The sequence below is a fragment of the Melopsittacus undulatus genome, chromosome 9 (genome assembly GCF_012275295.1).
Source record: "Melopsittacus undulatus isolate bMelUnd1 chromosome 9, bMelUnd1.mat.Z, whole genome shotgun sequence".
NCBI classification, from domain to species: domain Eukaryota; kingdom Metazoa; phylum Chordata; class Aves; order Psittaciformes; family Psittaculidae; genus Melopsittacus; species Melopsittacus undulatus.
In genome coordinates this window covers 12,727,285-12,750,663 of record NC_047535.1, presented here as the reverse complement: position 1 = coordinate 12,750,663, position 23,379 = coordinate 12,727,285, and the positions used below count along the sequence as shown (strand labels likewise).

At 48.1% G+C, this 23,379-nt stretch overlaps 1 protein-coding gene across 2 annotated transcripts in view; it reads left to right on the top strand.

Annotated features, from left to right (window-relative positions):
- The window catches only part of HCN4 (hyperpolarization activated cyclic nucleotide gated potassium channel 4), a 98,378-nt gene extending 84,929 nt beyond the window's left edge, over positions 1-13,449 (top strand). Inside the window, exons 8-9 of one of the 2 annotated variants that reach the window (XM_031045991.2) lie at positions 11,274-11,775; positions 11,848-13,449. In XM_031045991.2, coding sequence (XP_030901851.2) covers positions 11,274-11,775; positions 11,848-12,838 — 1,493 coding nt within the window. In that variant the 3' untranslated portion in view covers positions 12,839-13,449. Of the gene's footprint in view, positions 1-11,273 lie in introns of both variants that reach the window. The other variant, XM_034066247.1, reaches the window with a different exon arrangement.
- The last annotated feature ends 9,930 nt before the right edge of the window (positions 13,450-23,379 follow it).

Sequence of the window (23,379 nt, the reverse complement as noted above, 5' to 3'; positions counted from 1 at the left end):
AGAGGCAGAACTCTTCAGAGTCAGACACTGAAAATCCTTCTGCTACCCTTGTTTCCCTGGCAGCCAGACCTGAGAGCTGCCTGTTCTTTCAACTTTACATTCTCTACTGTTGTGAAATAGCAGCTTTGTAGCAGTTTCCAACCCTGTTGTGCCCTGCAGTCTTTGGTTTGATTTTCCCGAAAGAGCCTTCATGATTTATGTGTACCCAGCTCTTTAAAATAAGGCATTTCCTCACTTCCCTCTGAAACTTGCACCATTCAGAAAGTGCAGTGCATTAGCTGTGTAACAGCATCTGATTTTTTTAGGTGTCAAGATGACTGCATTCTGCTTGGTCTCTCTCTGAAAGCAGAGGGATTATTCTACAAGACTGAAGTTAAGGAACAGAAGTTCATAAAAGTGGGGTATGAACAGAAGGACCATGGTTTTGGTTCCTGTTATGTTCCACTCAGGATTTGGACACAAGCTGGAACCAAATGGGAGCCTCTTTCCGAGTCAGTGGTGCATTCACTAACTCCCTCCTACCCAGACGACAACATGTCCTTGAGAAGTCCACGCATCACTGAGTACACAGAATGTTTCAGAGGGCTCTTTCACTGTTCTGGTACCAGGATAGGATCCATCCAGTGTTCCCTTGTGCAGTACAGGGAGAAAAATCTCAGTCCATTCAGTCACAGTGGCTGGAGAGATTTTTGCAGGATTATCTGCTACATGGAGGATTTGGAAAGCATGGTCTAAGCTTGTTGAGGTGGCAAGGAGGCAGGATGAAGATGTAAGACCTTATCCCTTGAAGCAACAGGAATAATACTGGTCAACAGGAGGTGTGATGAGGCATCCACTTTGCAGGGCAAATGCAGTTTGAAAGCCTGTGGCTAAGGGGAAAGTGCAGGGCAGATGCACCCTGATCTCTGTGCCCAATCTATTCCTGTTTGTGGATGGGCAGAGCAGCAGCCTGGAAACTGTCATTGATGGTTCTGCAAAGAGCATGTTGGTGGATCCTTCTAGCCTCTGTTGTTAATGGGAATTGATATTGGCATCCTGCCTGTTCCGTGTATTGCTTGGGAAGATGTTTTCCAGAACTCTTTAAAGACTGGCAGGTGTTATTCTCCATGATTTGACTAAGGCTGGATTCTACAAAGACTTGTGTCCCTACTTTACTCTCTGAGTAACTTCAGGCTCTGAAGAACTCCTCACGCTGCAGAATATCACATACCCCACTTTCTGCAGCTTCAGATGGAGACTAGAGACATTTAGGCTGATCATTGATTAATGATCATTTTATCACACATTAACTCTTCCATTTTTTCTTGTTAGTGACCAAGCTGTGACAGTCTTTGCAGTATTTCTGTGGGGAAATGAGTTGTTCTTTTCTCCAGTGAGTAATTCTTTGTCTGATGAGCATTTGTGAATGTCCCAGTTTGTGATGCACCACTTACTTACATAGGTCGCATCGTTCTGTTCCTGCCTGGCTTTGAAACTGGCTTTCAGTGACCACTGAAGCTTAAAATTAGATTTTCACAAACATTTGCACTTGTAAAACACAATGTTGGTTGAAAGTAAATACAAGACAGGGTGTGAGTATTGTTGAATCAAAAGTCACTGATGCATCCCCAAAACTACTGAGGGACAATTTCTTCCAGTGTTGGCTGTGCTGTAATAAACACCATCAATGTCTGGGTGAGGTCGCTCCCCATCTGTATCAAGATTGCTGGTGGGAGCTGACAGCACATTTACAGCCAGAGGGAGTTACTTGTTCTTTTGCATCAGGCTTTTTTCACCCCATGGTTTGAAATGGGTACATTTTGAAGGCCAGTTGTAGATGTTTCGATACAAGGATCCCAGTTAAGTCAGGACTTGCATTGCCTCCAGGCATTGCAGATGCTAAAACACCAGAAGCTCAGACAATGCAATACCAGTCTCCAAATAAAAAATACCATTGTGATACAAGAGTGTCAGTTCAAGATCTTAGAGTGGTAGAAGTTTTAAAAGCTTTGTCATGCAAACAAGCCACAAAAATAGATGTTCCCAACCATTTGCCTGTGCATCCTGTTTGCCAGCTCGTGACCATGCTTCTGCAATTGAAATCCTGTTGGGTTTGTGACCCTACTTGTCCAGGTCATGACTAATACTGTGGGATCTGCTGCCTCAGAGGAAGGGCTGGTGTTAGGTGAGGGGAAGTATGAATGAGATCTGGGATCCATGCCAAGTTCTGCCACACATTCCCTCCTTGTCCTTCGCATGCCTTTGCTCTGTGCCTCAGTTCCTCAGCTCTTCTACAGGTAAAATAGGGCTAACAAAAGTGGAGCTTGGTCTTTGAATGCCTCTCAGCTGCCTGCTCCATGGCAGGTGCCCTGCAAGATCAGATGGATAAATGGAACAGTCTGAAATGTGTATAAATAAACCAGGATGTACTCAGCATAAATTTTATATTGTATCTACATTGTAGGATAGATTTGTTTACTGTGTGCAGGTGAGTAGCTCCAAAGAGCTGCACATGTGAGGTGAGCAAGTAGATTTGTTCATGAGGAGATATATATATATATATATATGCTTCTTATTCAAGACTGCTGATGCAGGCACAAGTGATGTAAGGGTAAGAAGATCCTCTGTCCCAGGTATACAATGCTAGAGTGTGTGCTCTGGGAGAAAGCATTCTTTCAAACTCACATTAAACTCTTCCTTAAGGCAGTGAAATGATAATCCAAGTGCTGAGCAAGTGAGGGTGCAATGGCTGACATGAAGTAACACAGTTCTACTCCATTTTGTCTGCTCTGGTTACCTGAATAACTCACAAACTTGATTGCTCATGAGGACTCAAAGTTCAGGTATCACTCTCTGTATTCCTCTGACATGAAATCCTCTCCCCTCATTCCAACACTACAACTTTTACAGTCAGCAGAGAGAAAAAGGCATATAGAGGATGACAGGTCTTCTGCTATGGTGGCTAGCTGAAATGGCTTAGGTGAATCACCCCTGGAAGTGCTGTCTAGCCCAGGTATGCAGGGTAGGGGTTGGACTTGAGCAGGAATTGAATAATGGAATGTGAAAGCCAGTGTTTTCTGTTTAGCCTAAGGCAAAACACCAGCAAATCAGCATCCATGAGTCACTTCAGCTTAATCAAGGTGAATCGGCAACTGTGTTCACCTCATAAAATACCATTTCTCTTGCAACTCTAGACAGAAAATAAAGCTCAAGACACCTCAGTAGAAGGAACAGTGCAGGGTCGTGGTGAGATATCAGGAGACCTGTTTTTAACTTTGTAAATGACCTTGGTTTACATAATTTCATTCCAGCCCATGTCCCTGGCAGGATGCAAATCCTCCAGGCAGTTTGGTCTTCTGGGCAGGAGTCACTATTATTGTAAATGGGTACCAGCTAACTGGGAGAAATGGAGCAGTGCTGGGAGAGTTGTAAGAAATACAGCATAGTACAACCTACTGTCCTGGGTTCAGCTGTAGCAGTCATTTTTATTCCTTCTTAGTAGCTGGTGCAGTGCTGTGGTTTTGACTTTCGGCCTGGGAACAGCGCTGATAACACTGACGTTTTTAGTTACTGCTCAAATGTTTAGTCTGACCAAGGACTTTGTGAGTCTCATGCTCTGCCAGGGAGGAGGGGAAGCTGGGAGGAAGCAGAGACAGGACACCTGACCCAAACCAGCCAAAGAGTTATTCCATACCACAGCACGTCATGCTCGGGATGTAACTGAGAGTTACCTGGAAGGGCTGGTTTGCTGCTCGGTTGGGCTGGGTATTGACAGGTGGTATTGTATTCTCTTCCCCTGTTACTTCCCTTATCATTATTATTATTGGTGGTAGCAACAGTATTTGTGTTATACTAACTGGGCTGTTCGTATCTCAACCCATGGGAGTTACATTCATTCCATTCTCCTCCCCATCCCTCTGGAACCAGAAGGGGTGGGGGGAAGAAAGGGGAGGAATGAGCAAAAGGGCTGCGTGGCCTGGGCTTAAACCACGACACCTAACTATATAGGTCGCCCAAGTTGTCAGTTCTTTATATATAGAGAGAGCTAACTCCAGAGCTCTTGGCTATCTATCTACATCAAAATAAAACACCTTTTCAGATCCCATTTTACCATTCCATCAACTTAAAAAATTATTTTCAATCTCCTCTTTAATTGCATGAAGAAAGACCTGCTTCCCAGCCACTCCTCTGGCCTCATGGGACTTTATCTGCCTTGAAGGCCATTCAGTAGCTGTCTTCAAGAAGAGCAGGCTGCAGAGCACTAAAGTGAAAGGAAACCAGTTCCAGAATGTCCAGAGTCTTCCAGAACGTGTCCTTGTCACAGCTGTTAGTGCTAGGAGGGCACTGAGAATTGAGTGCAGGAGCTTTGGCTCCAGATAAAAAGCATTTCTGCCACTTTGAGGAGAAGGCAGCTCTTTGGCTTCAGCCGTCAGTGGTAAGAGCCAGGACTCTGTGCTTCAGGCAGCAAAGGGCATCACGGGCACTCCAGAACTGCACAGCTCTTACACCTCCTCAGGGATATTGACAGTCGCATTCCTCTGAGAAATTCTGTACTCAGTTTATTTTTCTGCAAAGTTCTGTATGATGGGCATAAATGTGAGGAGTGGAGGCAAGAGCTTACTTTTTGTTTAACTGTCATGAGATTCATCAGCTCACATTATTCACCATGTATCATTTGACCTACAGCACTTTGGCCCAGTTAAAAGTGATGTTCTGTCTATTAAGAGATGCCATATATTTTGGAAGATACTATTTGGTTTATGGAAGAAGGGGAACAATCAGTAGCAGGTCTGAGCTGTTTAGGGAGGGAAAACCTCCACTTGGAAAGATGGGGAATTGTCCATTTTGAAGTTTTGAACACATTATTGTTGAAGATGTTACCAAGAAACATTCGGCGACCCTCCCTAGTACAATGTGCTCTACACTGATCACATTGATTTCCCTTTCAGTGTGGCTTTCCTGCAGTAAAACCCTGTGTACAAGTCTAACTCCATATAGTTTTGCAGAGGACACAACAGGGGGGGAGAGCTTCTTGTACCCTGGAGCTTGAAGAATTTGGCTTTAGCACCACAGCGTATGCAGCCTTGTGCATATCAGGGCATAAGAGCAGACAAATGGTAATTACTGCAGTTTGAGCAGTTTGAGAGCTGCACATCTAGGCTGGGATGTATTGACACAGTCAGGCTCTCAGGGATGTTAATCTGAATTGGTGTCTAGAGCAGATTTATTAACGATGCTGAACTCTTCTATGGATGCTCCTAGAGCTAATCCAGCTGGATCAGCTTTGCTTCCAAGCTTTGCTTCCAAGGGTACTTCAGTTGTGAGCAGAAGCCTTTACATGATAGTTAACACAGTTCAGTGTGGGTTAAGTTACATTTGAGACAAAGGCTGGAATGGGAAAGGAAGCCCAGATTCTTACTGGGAGTTAAGAATTATTTTGAAATCTCTGTTAATTTCATAAAATCATGAAATCATGGAGTGGTTTGGGTTGGAAAGGACCTCAAAGCTCATCCAGTTTCAAACCCCTGCCACAGACAGGGACACCTTCCACTGGAGCAGCTTGCTCCAAGCCCCTGTGTCCAACCTGGCCTTGAACACTGCCAGGGATGGGGCAGCCACAGCTTCTCTGGGCACCCTCTGCCAGTGCCTCAGCATCCTCACAGGAAAGAAGAGCTTCTGCCTAAGAGCTCATCTCAGTCTCCCCTGTTCTGGCAGGTTAAAGCCATTTCCCTTGTCCTGTCCCTCCAGGCCCTTGTCCCAAGCTCCTCTCCAGGTTTCCTGCAGCCCCTTCAGGCACTGGAGCTGCTCTCTGGTCTCCCCTCAGGAGCCTTCTCTTGTCCAGGCTGCCCCAGCCCAGCTCTCTCAGCCTGGCTGCAGAGCAGATATCCCATTATTTATTTAATGTTTAAATGATTACCACAACAGAGCAGCTCAGGATAGAAGTAACCCCCAGACAAGGGAGGGCAAAGACCACCATCAGTGACCTGAGCAGTGTGTTCAGTACCCAGTCCTCTGAATGATAAGAAATGAGGAGCTGAAAGAAGTCACCGTGTGGCAGTGGGCAGGCACCATGACAGCAGGGCAGGCAGAAGGCAGTGAAATTATTTCAAATCCATGCAAATTCAAAAAGCGATTTAGTGACCTGAATTCTTAAAGTGCAGCCAGTGGGCTTGGAACTGAATTCTCTTTCATTTCCTCAGTGTCTGTGCAGAGTTTTCACAACAAAAAGCTAATTTTGATGATTTGATGGAAGAATTAGTGTTAAGTGCTGGCTCCTTTTATGAAATCACATGAGCTTTTCTCCCTGTTCTTTTGTGTGCTCTCTACAGTCGAGGAATACGTGACTTTGCCATTCGTTACTAAGGGAGCAACATCTATTTGCTTACTTTCCATAATTTTACATACCCAGCTCCACTTCAAAGCACAGTAGCTTTGCTAGAAACATCTAGGCTCTAAATACCTTCCTTTTTTTAACCCCCATCTATTTAGCCTATTGTTACAGTGAGGAAAATAGGGTGCTTTTAGAACCCAGAGCACTCCATTGATGGTACTTATTTTTGTCTGACTTAGGGAAAAAAAATCGTATTGAGAACAAAAAGCATCAGTTGTGCCATGGAGACCTTTGACTCTTAAGGCCTTTGCCTGACATTGCTCCTGTAGCTGCCTCCGTCCTGTTAAGGGGAACATCCAGGCCAAGGGGTTGCCTTGGAGCCACCCAGTCCTCCCATTATGTTATCTCAGTAAATTTGGATCGTGCTTTTGGGATTAGGAGAAGTGCTCAGGTAGATTGTTTATCTCAGTACCTTTGACTCAGCACTTTATATGGGGTAAACATAGAAGGAAAAACTCTTAACATCCAGCCTCCCTGCTTCCGTGATGAGATTAAATTGGAAAGGGGAGTCCCTTTTCCTTTCTCTTAATGAAGCTTCTCCCCAGCTTAGCAAGAACACAGGGCTTCACCGTGGTTCACTGAGCACAGCTCTGAGCTGAGGAACATCGTTTCAGTTGGGGTTACATGGGGCCAAACTAATCAGTTCTCTGATTGCTGTCTTTACTGCTCTTCTCTTGAGGCATGGGATGTGGCAGGAAATCCAGAGCAGGAAAAAGGAATTTGAAACTGAAGCAATTTAATATATAAGGTGATGATGGGAAATAATCTCAGAACTACCTCCCCAAGCAAAAGTGCCTCCTACTGCCTCATCCCACTGTTGGCTGATTTTCATGCAGGACCTTAGACAGACCTGCCAGGAAAACATCTTCTTCCCACCAGCATTCTCCTGTTCTGATCTGGTGCTGGTTGGAAGGAGGATTTGCTTCAGAAGCACCTAATAAGACTTATATCTCTGTGTGGAAACATGATGTAAATGATGCAATTCATTAGAATGGTTGAACCCGTGAATTCTTCAGTTTGGTAACCAGTTCCAATTTGAATAATGACTCTGAAACATTCCTCTGCCCTTCAGTAACTGAAAGAAGCTTCTCATTCATTTGGTGTTTAATATTCTGGAGCAGAAATTTGAGACTTTCTTGGCAAAAAAGAAAAGCAAAAGCTGATCTAATGAAGAGATTAATACATTCAAGCTGGGCTCAGGAAAACAGGGAAGTGGAATGTAACTGCAAAGGAGAACTGAAATGTTCTGGTTTAAAAACTAACAAACCTCCTAATTCCAGGGGTTTTGCTGGAATTGTTTTCTCAGTTTGACACAAATTTCAGGAGCTTTGATCAAAACATAGGAAATAGTATGTATGTTTGGAAAATGTTGGCATAATCTCTGTTTAGTGCTCTGCCAAGGACACCAGAGGCTGCTGAGCAGCTCATCCTGTGTTGTCAAGAGCTCAGGTTATGAAAACATCAATCCCCTCAGTTCATCCGTGCAGCTCTGATTAACATCACTTGGGTTATCATCTCAGTTGAGGGCAGCCTTGAAAATTGCAGGTTATTCAAGCACAGACAAGCAAATCAGAAGCCAAAGATAGGTGATATGGAATTAAAGGAGTGAGCTGAGGTGTAATGATGGAAACACAGAGCAGTTGATGGTATTTAGCTTTCTGGAAATCTGCATTAGCAACACAGAATCAGAATCCCAGACTGGTTTGGGTTGAAGGGACCTTAAAGCTCATCCAGCTCCAACCCCTGCCACAGGCATGGACACCTTCCACTGGAGCAACTTGCTCCAAGCCCCTGTGTCCAACCTGCCTTGAACACTGCCAGGAATGGGGCAGCCACAGCTTCTCTGGGCACCCTGTGCCAGTGTCTCAGCATCCTCACAGGGAATAACTTGTTTCTCTTTCTCCTTTTTCTATCCCTCATCAAACCTCCTCAGCCCGGTTTTGCTACAGTTTGTTATCAGGAAAGCAAATGTCAAAAGGCAGCTTTTTTGCCTGCCTGCTTTGAACGCAGCATGTTGACTCCCATCTACATCCTGACCTTGCAGTTGTGCAAGAAAGCTACAGATTCCCCATGCTGGGATTTGTACCATCAGCTCTGGAGAGAATGATTACAAACCTGCAGCTGAATCCCTCTTGAACCCAAGTATACTACCCATGTTCTCTCTTGTCATTCTTATTTAGATAGGGTGTTCCTTCTCTCCAGACCACAGCAGTTAGTATTTCTGGTTTTGTTTAAACAGCTCTTTGTGATTAATGTGTTTGTGAGCAAACAAATGTGATTTTAGTAGATACAGGTGGAAATTACTGTGTGTGCAGCATAGCTCTAAGCCATTCACTGTATATTCACTGCAAAAATGCTCTGAAGTTTAAAGGTGACATTCATGCTCTCTCTGGTGTGCCTGGCTGCAGGAAGGGCAGGTAGAACTGCGACCACAGAAATACCAGTGCTGTCTATTCCAGTCCAATTTACAATGGAACAGGTATTACACACTGTTTATATCTCCTACACATTCACTTCCAGTGCAGACAAAGCTCTCCAGCAACTGTAATGACATTAGGAGCTCCAAAAACTCTTTGTCTTGTGAACTGTGTCCTTCCAGGGGCTGGTATTATTCTCCAACACAGGGAAAGAAAGGGCAATTCATGTGCCTTGATGGTTTTTTTAGGAGGGAGTGAATAGCAGCAGGTGAAACACAAAAACATTAAGAATATCACTACCCACAACAGACATCATATCGCAAATGCATCAGTTGCAGAACCAGAATCAGTTGCTAGAGCCACATCTTGTCCTTTATAAAGAGAGAAACACTTTAAAAAGTACAAGGAAAAATCCTTAGTTGTTCTTCCAGTGCTTAACTACAATCACAGTTAGATTGCTCCTGCTTTTTTGAATGGGCTTGTGTAAAGTCACAGTATCTCATGGGTCCTTCTGGACCTGAAGAGAAAGATTTTTAACAGCTTCCTTTGTGAAGTTCCATATAAAACAGTATCAGATCATCGCTTCTCTGAAAGAATTGTACTTACTGATGTTTTCAAGCCTGATCCTTGTGGATATTTTCTGTAACTTTTCATACCTTGCAGCTGGACACTAGAGCTAAACCATCAAACCTAGCATAATATGTGGCATGAAAGATCCATTATACGCTAAAGAAATAAAAGCAACAATATGGGTGTCATCTAAGCACAAACCTGTTCCCACATAAGTATGTAAAAGGTCTGAAGTGTGACTAGTATAAGATTGAAAGGAAATCCCACTGGAGCCTCACTGGGAACTACTACCCAACATGGCAGCCCATTGTTAACCATTCCTTCTTGGAAACTAGCAGCTGACCAGTTTAAACAAGAATGCTGTAGGAGACAAATTGAGTATCATTCCATGGACTTAGTCGATAGTATCAATGCTCTTGAAAGTTGTGATTTCATGAGAGTGAGACAAGTTTAATGCACATGAGCTGTGCTGCCAGCCTTTAATTCCTAAATCATGACATGATTTGGGGATTAAAATACAGAAAATGAGGCCCTTCCCCGTCCTGCCTCCATCCCCTGCTCTCTAAGTCCACAGCAGTTGGCACTTTGCTGTCCATTTGCCCTTGTCCTGTACAGGAGCTAGAAGTGATCAGCCAGGAGAAATGATATTTGAATCAGGTTCAGGAGGGGGGTGAATACAGCTTCTGATCCAATCCAAACTAGCTGGTGCCTCCTTTGGAGGTGACCCTTCTGCCCTCCCACCCCAAGCTTCAGCTACAAAGTGAGGTGTGTACAGACACAGAGCTGTAGGGCCAGGGTGCCCCTGCACACAGACACACATAGAGACAAACACGCAGAGCAGTTCTAGGCTGAACCCTTCAAATCCAAACAGCTTCAGTAGAAATAGCAGAGGTGCTGCCATCAATTCAAACTGGCGTGTGTTGTCAGGAGAGAGGTCCCTTGAAAAGGCAAGAACAGGGATCTAATCTGCACTAGTTTTATAAGAAACTCATTCAAATCAGTATACACCAGCTCCTTATTAACCAAGTTATCAATTGGCACATTATGAGAACAGAGCTTTGAAAGGCATTATGCACAAAGCCTGACCGTATCAGAAATGCTCTCCTTTGAGAAAGCATAGAAAAAGGTCATCACTGGCAGCATCTCCTACCCCGTCACTGAATAGTTCTGTCCTTCAGTCCAGGAGAGTGGATCCATTCAGACCACACAAACTCATTACACCACTTTTTCCAGCCCACTGGAAAGGTAAAGCTCATGCTGATATTTTGCTGCAGGCTTGGAAGTCCAGCTGGAACATGCAGTTTGCTAGCCTGCAGTTCCTTAAAGTCTGGGCTAGAAGAGCACAGCCAAGATGCAGCATGGATGAGGTCTCTTACTTGAGCCAGCTTGAGCTTTTCCAGCAGGCAAAGTCCTTCTGTCACTTGTTCCTAGAGAAATTTCAACTCAAACCACTCCAGACGGAACACGTTACATGACACCGATGAGGAAGAGTAACTGAAGACTCAGGAGACTTCACTGGACTTACATTTATGAGGTTTTCCTTTGCAAACACACACACACAAATTGCAGCCTTTGGATTTTTTTTTTCCAATGGAAGTTCAGATTATGAGGTTAAAATGGGAATCTTCCAGAGCTTTGCTACCCATCTGCCACACTTACCAAAAGTGGCTTTACTGTCTAACTGAAATTATGTGTCCTGTCAGGCACATTTTGATGGGATCTTAAAGTGCGTTGATCATAACACAAAAGCAGAAGATGTGATGTTTGTCATCTTGTAGCTGGAACACTGATCCTGTAATGACAGTGCAGGGGGGACAATGCCAACAATTTGAGGGAAGTCTAGCAGGAAGCTTTGAGGAACCCTCCCATTCATGGGCATCCCAGAATGACTCTTTCTCTCTTCACTTTCACTACAGGCAAGAAAAATTCCATTCTGCTGCACAAAGTCCAGCATGACCTCAATTCGGGTGTTTTCAACTACCAGGAGAATGAGATCATCCAGCAGATCGTGCAGCATGACAGGGAAATGGCACACTGTGCTCACAACGTCCAGGCTGCCGCTGCTGCCGCCGCCTCCACTCCCACCCCTGTCATCTGGACCCCACTGATCCAGGCACCCCTGCAAGCTGCAGCAGCCACCACTTCTGTCGCTATAGCTCTGACCCACCATCCACGCCTTCCAGCAGCCATCTTCCGTCCTCCCGTGTCCGTCCTGGGCTCCTTGGGACAGCAATCCAACCAGACTCCAAGACAGCTAAAACGAATCCAGTCTCTAATCCCGTCCACGGGTCCTTCTGCCGTTGGCTCTCCTTCCAGTACTCTGTCCCAGCTGCATACCCCAGGAGCAGAAACCCCTTCCTCCTCCTCCTTCCACATCCAGCAGCTTGCAGGATTCTCAGCAGCTGCTGGCTTAGGCCAGTTCCAGGTGGGGTCCCCTCCAAGCGGCTCAAGCCAGCCGGGTTTGAGCAGCACATCCACAGCGGGACTGAGCCAGTTCCAACATGGGAATTCTGGATCACCCTTAGGTACAGCTCAGTCCATGCAGCAGCCACAGCAGCAGCAGCAGCAGCAGCCAGCCCTTTCCAGCAGTGGATTTGGGCATTTCCAGCAAGCCACAACTGGATCACCGTCAACATCTCTCACCCAGCTCGCATCAAACTCACCCCCCAGTCTTCTCAACCAGTTCCAGCCCACCACAAGACCACTGCAGGGGGGACAGTTACAGCAGCTCTCGGGCAGTGGGACTTTGGGAGGAATGAATCACTTCCAGCCCCCTCCTTCTTCCAACTCTCCATCTTCCAGCCTAAGCCAGCTGGCACAGGTCTCTGGTGGGCCGTCCTCAGGTCTGTGCCAAACACATCCAAGTGCATTAGGATCTTTAACTGGAACAATAGCCCAGCTCCACCAAGAACGGCCACCTTTTGCCTCCATGTCTCCACTACAACAGTCTGGTGTCGCCTCTCCCTGTTACACCCCTTCTGGCCTTAGTCCTCCTAGTCAGAGCCCAGTAGCAACAAGAACTTTTCAGTGTGGCCCTTCCGGGTCCTCAGGCTCTCACAGCTCTTTGCTCCTGCCTCAGACCGCCAGCCCACCTTCGCAGATCCTGCAGGCCAAGAGCACACCGCCGGTGCCGCCGGGACGTCTGAACCAGGACATCAAGTTGATTTCTGCTTCCCAGCCATCGTTGCCCCAAGAGCTGGCTCAGACACTGAGCCAAAGCTCTCATTCCTCTAGAGAATCCATTTCCAGCTTCTCTCCTTTCCCTGGTGGAGGGACTGGACCTCTTGGGAAGCCTTGTAGCTCAATTCCTGGGCGTGTGACTTTACCGCGTCAGCTGTCCTCAGGTTCTTTACCCCATCCGCTGGTGTTTGGGGCCAGCACTGCAGGCGCTGCTTCTCTGACTGCTGGTGGGAGGAAAGAATCCATAGTGCTCACAGGGGACCTGGAACCTGTCAGATCCAAATTGCCCTCCAATTTGTGAGGACTCCTTCTGAGAGCTGGTTATGTCAGCCCTGCAGTTCAGTTCCTGATGAGACTTTCATGAATCATGTTTTCCTTTTCTTCTCCCCCTCCTTCCCATTGCTTTTTCTCCACTTCTTTTGTTTAGGTTTAACTGTGATTAGAAACAAAAATCACACGAAAAAGAACAAAAAAAAAGATAGCCAGGTATTCTTAGAGCTATAGATTTTTGGTCACTTGATTTTATAGAATATTTTAATACATGGAACAAAAGGATATGAGTAAATTTAATCCAACAAGGTAACACACAGACAAGGTGTGTGCCTGAGCTGGAACATATGAATGCTCAGCCATAGAGGCCACCAAAAAAAGGTTTTCCTGTTGAGACAAAGATCCAAGGTTGATGTGAGCCATAAAAGGGAACATCTTGTCAGGCCTGTAGCTGGTGATTTTAAGACAGCTCTGCTTGGCCTCAGCTTGGCATCGCTTTGAATCTGAACCTGACCCAAAGCACCTAGTCATAGGGGACTTGGATGGGCCCTGTGAGCATCAAGTTTTGCTTCCTTCCAGGTTCCCCCCCTGATCAGCAGGCTGCAGAATAAGCAAGAAGAGGGGGAATTTCAGCAGCATAGTCTAGGGCTTTCAGAAGGGCTGAGCTTCTCTTCGGACTCCATCTGAAGAGGACAGCAGTGACCAGGAGATGGCCTGACTTCAGTTGCTTGTCTCTTCCTTATTCCACTGATGCTCTAGTAGGAACAAGAAGCAATCCCTTGTAAATCACAAGGAGGGCAGTGAATATCCCCTCTGTGTCTCTGTAGGCATCATGGATGGTGTGGGCTGTGGACGAAGGCCTGTCTTTGCCCCACACCAGGCAGCTGGCCTCACCCAGCAGAGGAGCCCAAGCAACAGCCTCTCCATGGTTCAGAAAGCGGGTGTGCTGCCTTCCAGTTTGGGGTGTGCAGAGTAAGGGAAGGGATGAAAACAGAGGCAGCACTTGAACCTTCCCTCTCTCGTTTGAATGTCTCAGTGTCCAGCGGCTGACTGATTTGAAGAGAACTGATTAGAGAAATACTGGGATGTGGGGTGCAGCCACTCCAGCCCTCTTCCTCCTTAGCCCAGGGGAGTTTGAGCTTTGAGGCACCCAGGGTAATTCTGATGCCCAGCCAAGAATCCTCCAGATTTGCAACTGTGTTTATCCCATTAAACCAGATTAGACCAGAAATTTGACCAGCCACGGTCCATGCTTCTCTTCTGATGGGTGAATCTAAATCCTTTGCTTGATTTCACCAATAAGAGTCTGCACCTAATTGGCTTTGGTCTCACCCTGCAGTTGCAGCATCACTGGACATGTCTGGAGCCTGGTGGGCACCTTGAACTGGATTTTTGGGGCACCCCTGATTTAAGGCTGTCAAAGTGGGATGCAGACAGGGAGGGGCCGTTGGGTGCACACAGCACTGAGGAGCTACAGCCTTTACCTCTAGTGCAAATATCTCCCTTTACTTTAGCCCTTTTTTGGTCTTTTGTTTTCCCTTAAGCCAAGAGGTGTCTCCGGCCACCTCGCTCTAAAGAGTCAGGTGCTCAACTTTTCTAACACCCATTGCACATGTCCAGCCTCCCTCTGCTCCCAGCTCTCATGGGATCCCTCCAGCCCTCAGGCAGAAAGCAGGACTTCAAGCAGCAGTGCCATACCCCTTACTATTGTTATCACAGGAGCAACCCATGTCCATAAAACTCCCTCTCTCACCTCCTCTCCCCAAACACTGGCTGACAGTTGGGTTTTTATACCAAATTATTTGCAAAACCCTTGACACATGCCTGTATCTCGGATGTTGCTTCCAGCATTCCTGGCCACTCCTGCTTCAAAGTGCTTCGGTGGCTGAGAGTTCAGAAGTAATCAGCTTTGGTCTTCCTTCAAGGGTCAGGGTAACTCCAGAAATGGTCTTTTTTCTACTAGCTACATACAACAACTAACGACAATGTGTGAGTGTGTGTGGTGGGAGGGGTGCATGTGTGTGTGTATAGATTTTATATATATCTATATATACACCTTTTTATATATAGTATACAGTTATACACATATGTAGTCTATTTATGCACATGTGTAAGCACGCACACACACACACACATACGTATATTTATATCTATATATATCCTCGTTTTCAAATACATGTCAGTTTTGACCCTCCTGTAGGCCTGATGGGCAGGTGGGAGTTCTAACATAGAGATCCTGCTTTTCCAAATATGTACAGGTTCATCTTGAAACCAAATCAGTTGCTGGAATTGAAGCAGACTCAGACACTCTTGTGTTTTCACAGGTAGGAGGCAGTTCCTAGGAGGAAGACTCACTATGTCCTTTGAAGTTTTATATTGTTTTATCAACCTTTCTCCCTCCATATTCTAGAGGGCCCCTAGAACGAGCATCTCAAGAGGTGGGGAGCTGAGCTGGTTGGGTCTGGGGTATCTTAACAGAAGTAGGTGGGAAAGGTCTTCAGCCCAGCAATGCCAAGCCCTCATGGATGACTGTCCTGTGACTGCTGCATTGGTACTTGAATCTCAACAACCCCCTGTGGACACTCTGACAGATGGAGGTGCACAGAAACACCCTGAGGGCTGTCTCTGTCTCTGTGTGTTCCGTCCACCACTCTGGTGAACATCCTCCTTCGGGTGGGTTCTTCTGCTTTGTTTCTCAAGGGGATACTGTTTGATTTGCCAGTTCTTAGCAGCACAGTAGCCAATCTTGAGTTACTCCAACTGGACCCCAGTCAGCACTAGGCTTGTCTCTGTAGGTGGAACTATATTTATTATTATTGGGTTTTTTTGGTTGATTTGGGGGGGAGGGGGGAGGAAGAGTTCTCGGGGTGGGGTTTGCAATATAAAACACACAATAAAAACCTTAGTAAATAAAAATGTGAAAAACCCATTTCTCTTGCTGTCTGCTTCAAGTGTTAACTTCAGGCAACATGAGATGAGGGTTCTTTAACCCTTGGGTTAAAAACCCAAAGAAGAAACCTCGGGTGACATTTCAGTCCTCTCTTTCTGTTGAGCAGAGAAGATGCAGGGGTTTGCCTCACTCCTGTCAGTATTTCCCTGAAAATCTGGTAGTTGTTTTGCAAATGTGTGTATGACAATCCTTCATATTCATAGCAGGAGACAGACATGAACAGCTTTGGAATAGGGACTACTGCAGGAAGCAGCCAAAAAATGGGAGGAAAGAAGTTGTTTTGAGGTCTCAGACTAAGCTGGATGATGATGCCAAGATCAGGACCAGGTGTGTTTTAGAAAGGTAAAACTAGACTCAGCTCTCAGCTTTTGTTTCACTCCCTCTTTGAGTCTTTGGGCAAACTCCCTTGAAGTATTACACACAAAGTTAATGCTGCTGGTGGCAGCTCACAGAGGAGCTGTGTGGCCTCATGCCCTTTCTCCATAGTCAGACAACCATAGAGCAAAGCAGCCGAGCTGCTGGCATGTCCTGCAGCCCATGGCAATGAGGTGTAGAGAGAGCCCTATTCTCACAGCTTTCTCTCCTCCCACCAGTCAACACAAAGAGCCTCATCTCTGCCTTGGTGACAGCCTGACTTTTACTTCTCCTCCTCTGAAATCTCATTTGCTTTGTACCTGCTCACCCAGGGCTGGGATTTTGCCCTCTTCAGCATCCCTGTGAAACCTGCTTTTTTTTTCCCTCCATGAACAGCTAGCAGGGATTCCAGACATAGCCCTACTGCTGCAGGTATAGAAAGGTGGACAGGACTACACCAGGAGGATCTCATGCCCTTCCTGTGGGCAGAGGCGATCACTGCAGTACAGTAACCATGAGGTCTTCATGACAGGCATGAGACTGCGTAGGAGCCAATGACATGGCTTAGCTTTATCATCACAGCCAGTAACCACATCCCTGCTCTAGGCCACTGGGGATCAAAATGGCATAGGCAAATTCTCCCTGACCAAAGCAAAGCCTCTCTGCACTCTGGTGAAGCCCCATCAGTTGTAGAAAAGCTTGGAAGGGCTTGACTGGTTTAGAACGTGTGTTGGTGCTGCCTTATTGAAAGGACCTAAGACCATGCTCGGATATCATGGTGCTTGCACATGGGCTGCCGGGAGCAAACTGGTCAGGTACCAGGACCAAGTCACCCCTCTATAAACAGGGTGGGTTCTCCACCTCCTGATCACCTCTACCTCTCCTGCAGTGCCTTGTGAAGACCCAGCATGGCTCAGAATGGATGAAAGGCCGTGTCACTACCTCCTCTGATTTCTCCCTGTCCCCAGTCCCAGTCTGGCCAAGGCCGTTTCTGGGAATTTCAGCCCTTTCTTGGGAAGCTGTCCCAGATGAGCTGCCCACCCCACTCACCATCAGGAGCTGGAGGTGGTTTTGCTGCTGCTTTTCAGCTGTGCACTTCCTTGGTTACATTTCTGCCTTTCCCCTCAGTTTGACAAGCCAGGTTTGATGTCTGCAGGTGCCCCTTGGCTGTGCAGGCTGGGACCTGCAGTCTGTTTGGTTCTGAGCTTCCTCCTACACTCAGCAATGTGCAGAAACTATGTCAAGGCACTTAGGCACATTGTGAGCAGCTCTACTGCTTCTTCGCAGAGGCGTAGGCTTGACTGAGCACTGCTTTTGTGAGAGGAGAACAAAGCGAAGAAGCTATGGACATGCTAAGGTCCTGGCCCCAAGTTACAGCTCAGCACCACCTGGTTTTCAACACAGATCTTCAGTGCTGCGGTCTGAGGTCCCAAGTGTGCTCCCTGCTGAGGGTGTTGGGCTGGGAGGCCCTTGGGGGCACACACAATGATCCTGTGTGAGAGTTTCTGCTCTCAGCTGCAACTGAGTGAAGCTGTGGAGGAGCTGAGGGTGCCTCAGAGGCAGTGCTAGGTCCTTTCCAATGTCCCCAGCCCTGTCTCTGCTCCCAGCAACCCGAGGGGACTTTAAACTCTGATTTTAATGGAGCTGAATATGGTGCCATCTACTAAGGGCAAATCAAGGGAAAAAAATCTGAGCTTGGTTCTGCCACTTAGGGTTGCAGGAAGGTAGGTTGATTTTCTTTAAGAAGGCATTGCCAAGCAGCTGCCTTCAGCCTGCAGCTACCATCTGACCCCAATCACCAGCACTGCGTCTTCTCCTCAGGTCACCTTTTGGCAGGCACCTGATTAGGGAAGACATTGAATGAAGGCTCTCAAAAGAAGATGCTCTTTTGTTTTAATGGAGGAGAAATAACAGCTTGATAGGTTAAAATTGAAGCTTTAGCCTAGCAAATACCATGTCCTTTGTAGGTCCTCTGCTGCATGACCTTTTGTTGTAATGGACACGTCAGGATCTTGTGGGCCTCCTCCTCCAGAAATCCCCCCTCCAAGGCTATGCATGGAAGGGAATGGGAATGAAAATGGGAATGGGAGCTGCCTGAAGCTGTCCTACATCACTGAGCAGGAAGGCGTTAACAGCATCTCCCAGTGTCACATGTTTAAACACCTTCCCCTTTCTGGGAAGCTCCTCCCCCTGCCCGTGCTGCTAATTACCTAGAAAATTAATGAGAATGCTCTTCAGGGGTCATTTTTCCTCTCTTCCATTTTATTTTGTTTTTTCAGCTTCCTTTAGCTGGGATCGAATAGCTGCGGCTCACCCACACTGCAGGAGAACACATGCTCCCCCCTCCAGCTCTGCAGACACAGTGTGCAGGACCAATGGGGCCCATCGTAGCCCTCCCCAGAGCCAGTGCTGGCTCTCAAGTGCCCACTGTGGCCAAAGGATGTTGTCAGCTCCAGCCTTGTGCACACTGATCACTGTCAACTCCTCTCTGCTTGATGCACAGCTGTGTTGGGGAGCTGGAGGTAGGAGCTGCTCTTTGCTATTCCTGATGCTCCAGTTCTCCTCAGCAGCATGGAAACATCCACCTGAGAGAAGGGAGCTCGCCCCTACCGCCAGCATGGGGTGGGGAGAGAACAGCACATCCCAGCACTGCTGAAGCAGATCCACCACAGTCAGAAGGGCCTGGCAGATGTGGGAATGACATCCTGCTCTTAGCAGGGGAGGAGGATGAAGGAGAGGTCTTCTGTGGTGCTCCTTTTTAAGGATTTCTGCTTCCCCCCCCAGGAGCAGCCTGGATGTATTGCCAGGAGCACAGGTCCTGGCCACTACCACATCTGTACTGATGGCTGCACTGCCAGACAGGAGCCATGTCCCTGATAGATTATCAACCTTCCCCCGATGCTTCAGGGCCCTCTTGCAGCTCAGGGCTTGTGGCAATGATTTAGTACCACATCACTGTAAGCCTTGTGCTCCCAAAAGCATACATACACACTCATCTCTAGAAAGATGCTGAAAGTAGCTTTAAATCAGCCTTACCATCAGTGCTCAAGTGTGACCCCAGAATTCTATGGTTGAGAGTACCTATAGGAGCTGTAGATACCCCAGGGATGAACAGGAGACCTGGAGAGACTTGTGCATGGACACAACACACACTTTCCTCCCTGCCTCCAGCAAAATGGTCTCCAACATCACAGGGTTTGGAACATATAAAGTGAATTTGGTTCAAGCAGTATGGAAACAGGCAGACACCTGCCCTGCGGCCTGGGGAACGTCGTCTGAGAGCCAGTGAGTCACAAGCAGTGGGGACTCAGTATCCACTTCTCATTTGTCATGCTGCTGCTGTTCGCTTGCTGGGTTTTACTAGAGCTCAGTGGCTCACAGCCAGGCTCACACAGCACCTGAAGCAAACCATAGGGAAAGCTCCATCCTTCATCACACCTAAACTCTACTGTTGCCCAGCCCCTCCCCTGTTTCCAGCCCACAGATGAGACAGTTCAGGGGCCAGACCCAGCCCAGGTGAGGAGCAGCACTGGGCTGGGCACTCAGGCTGATGCTCTGAACCTGGGAAGAGGCCCTGGCCTTGGGAATGGGGATGGGAAGCACCTGTGGGAGGTGGAGCTCAGGGGCAGGCTCCAGCCTTACAGCCCCTGGGTCATTACAGCAGGCTCCTCCAAGGCTGGTTAGGGGTGGTGGGGTTTGGAGTGGGTCAGTATCTAAAGCTCACTTTTGGAAGCTGCTGGGAGCAAGTGTAAAGGAAAGGCTTTGTGCTTGCTCTTTGTCGGCACTGGGGATTCTGTTGCTCTGGCCATGGAGGTGGCCCTGGGGGAGATGGTTTGAGTGAAAGGGTCTGGAAGGTGCCATGTGCTGCAGTGTGTTGGTAACTGGGGTCTATGCCCTGTCTTTAGGGCCCCTTCACTGGGTTTGGTGCTAGGACTGGGCAGCATTTCCCCCCCAGCCCCCTGTCAGAGCACCTCATCCTTCCAGCTTCGCCAGGGCCCAGCCCCACTCCACCAGCACCGGGGGGGAGGCAGGGGGGCGGGGGGGGAGCAATGCTGCAGGGTCCAGGAGGAGCCCCTGTGAAACACCTCCTCATCTGCCTGCTCATGGGCTCAGCAGGGTGCGGGTAACGTGGGGCAGCCCTCGAGGTTGTGCGGTTCTGGCACAGGGCTCCCCGGTGTCACCGGGAATGCTGCAGAGACCCCGGGGGAGGTTTCCCTGGCAGCTGATCTCTGCAGTACCTCAGCGTCCTTCGGTGACGGGGTTCTTCCGTTGCAGGGCTCCGCGTCCTCGCTGCAGGCACTGAGGAGATCGATCGGAGCAGCGCAGGACCTGGCTGTGCCTCGGGAGCCAGCAGCAGCTGCCAGGGAAACCCCTGTGTAGGAGGGGAGCGCCCCTGCCTCGCCGTCCTTGGCTGGATGAAGTGGATGCTGTTGCCATGGTGACTGTGAGGAGAAACGGGGTCTGGTGTTTTCCTCACGTACGAGGATGCCAGGCTGGGATCGGGAGGATGCTGGGGGGGATGAGACGCAGCCATCCCCGGTTCCACTGGGGAAATACCTCCCAGGGTTCTCCCTGCACGTGTCTGGTCACAGCCTGGCTCTGCTGAGCCCAAGGACCAACCTCTGTGTCCTGCACCCTCCCTGGGTGGTGCTGCAGCCCCAGACGTGGGTGTCCTCACCCCGGTTCCCCTGTCCGGCTGCAGGATGGGACCTGGGTGTCTTCATTAGCATTGCCCTTGGGAGGCTGCTCTGGCAGCAGTGAAAGGGTCTTAGGGATCAGGGCTTCCCACCATGTGCCTCTGAATGTCCCAGCTCCAGCTGCAGAGGCTCTGCCAGGCAGGGATAGCAACTGAGGTTACAAATGGGGATACTCCTAAAATGAAGGAAGGCAAAAGGGACACAGCAAAACATCAAGGTATAGGAGGAGCATTTGACAGTCTTCCCTTGCATGGAGCCCACTAAGGGTGAGTACAACTGACTTGGACTAAGTTAACGTGTGATGATTTTAGTGCTGCATCTCTGGCACATCTCATATAATTCTCCCAGCCTCTGCAGTGCAGGATATCATAACCAGGGCTCTCCAGTGTCTGGTTCAAGTGGGGAGGGTTTGCAGATGTTAGAGCAGCATTACATCATGTTTCCAAGGCTGGCAATGGTGTTCCTGGTGCATTTGTGCCTGGAATGGAAGGGCTGAGGTTAAACTGCCACCCTGCCCAACCCCTGTGGGCAATGCACCCTGCAGCAACCCCCTAGCCAGTGACCACTGAGGGTGGGATGTCCCGAAACATCCCTGGATGGGACACAGAAACTCCTCCTAACAAACTACCAAGGAAGATCAGTGTTTGCTCTGAATTGCAGCCCCGTGGAGCTGGCTTTCTTGGCTGCTGTCTCTGCAGGGGACTTTCTAGAGGAAGTCTGGAGGAAAGGCAGTGCTGAAGAAGGTTGGGAAACAGGAGCTGGAATTGAGAAGTACCTGGAAACAGCTGATTCTCAATGACTAAAGGGCAGGGAATAGGTTACATGTCCACTTGGCACTCCCATGACGTTCAGGCTTTTCCTGCTGTTAACACTCATGTACGTGTTGCCACTTTTCCACATTGGCTTTCCTTACCCAAACCTGCTGGTCCTGCTTCTGTCAGCCCTGCACATTTTCTTGCTGAGGTGATTGTCCCTTTGACTTCCAGGGTGTCCATCAAACTGGGGAGCTGGCAAGCTTTTTTAGAGGCAGTAATGTTGCTGTGCCTGCTTACGGATGGTTTTAGAGTCACACAGCAGCTCGGCATTTGTCTTTCAAGAGTATCGCAGTATCTATACATAACACAGGGTGCGTTCTCTTCGAGGTGGGTGGAAGGAGGGTGTAGACAGGAGGTTTGCTAAGCAGCTTTGTTCAGCAGCAAGTCACCGCTGCCCTCTAGTGTCCTACGGAAAGAAACAAAAGCCAGCACGTGCCGCTTTTACCTGGCTCAAAATGGGCTGCTTGATAAATCGGTGCTTTTTTTCATCGGGCTCGATGTGCAAAGCAAGTAGCACAGCACATGAGCAAACCTAACAAGGAATGCTCACTTTTAAAGCTAGAGGTTACCGAGTATTCCTGACTGGGTTGGGCTGAAGGGACCTTAAAGCTCATCCAGCTCCAACCCCTGCCACAGGCAGAGACACCTTCCACTGGAGCAGCTTGATCCAAGCCCCGGTGTCCAATCTGGCCTTGAACACTGCCAGGGATGGGGCAGCCACAGCTTCTCTGGGCACCCTGGGCCAGCGCCTCAGCACCCTCCCAGGGAAGAGCTTCTGCCTAAGAGCTCATCTCAGTCTCCCCTGTTCTGGCAGGTTAAAGCCATTCCCCTTGGCCTGTCCCTACAGGCCCTTGTCCCAAGCCCCTCTCCAGGTTTCCTGCAGCCCCTTTAGGCCCTGGAGCTGCTCCAAGGCTCCCTAAGGAGCCTTCTCCAGGCTGAACAAACCCAGCTCTTTAGAGGACAGGGTTGTTTTTTTTTTGTCTGTATCCACTTTGCCTGCCTGCATCTCAGATGTGCCTCATGACATTCCCACCATAATGACTAATGCATTTGTTCCCTATTTCTCCTCTCCTGCACACACCCCACCAATGCTGGCATGGCTGAGAAGTCCTGTCCAGCTGCAGGATCATGGCATCCCTCCAGATTTCCAGGGTCCAGCTCCCACCCAAGACCTCAGTGTGGCTGCACAATCTAATGAGTAAACAGGAAGATTTCACTAGCAAAATAGTGAGGGGGTAAGCCAGTGCAGTAGCTCAGGGTGAGGAATGGTCTGATGCTGCCATGAACATGGGACACAAGTAACAGGGGAGAGTGGCTGATGGTCAGTGTGAAGCTGTAGTACTGAAGAGTCTGGAGTTAGTTTGAGGACATCAATTACTGCCCTTTAAACTCTATGGACAGAAAGTACTATATTCTAAGAATTCTTGTAGTGGTTTTCTGTGATTTACTGGTTTACTGAGGCTATTAAAGGCACTTTGCCTATTTAAACCCCTTTTTTTCTAATGCTTGGTGTTAGAAGGTGATACCTTTACTGTTGAGCTTTGAAATGAAAGGGAGTTAACCAGAAAGCTGCTACATGCTCAGTGTCTGCCCAAAGATGGGGCAGGAGGGAATTGTTCTTCTCTCTCTGGAGGACACAATCTACTAAAGCACGAGGAAAATGGGACAATAAAATTCCAAAGCTGCTCCCCACAGATGAAGGAAAAAATGTACAGGCATCGTTAAAAAGAGAACAAACTCTCCAAGCAGACCGGAA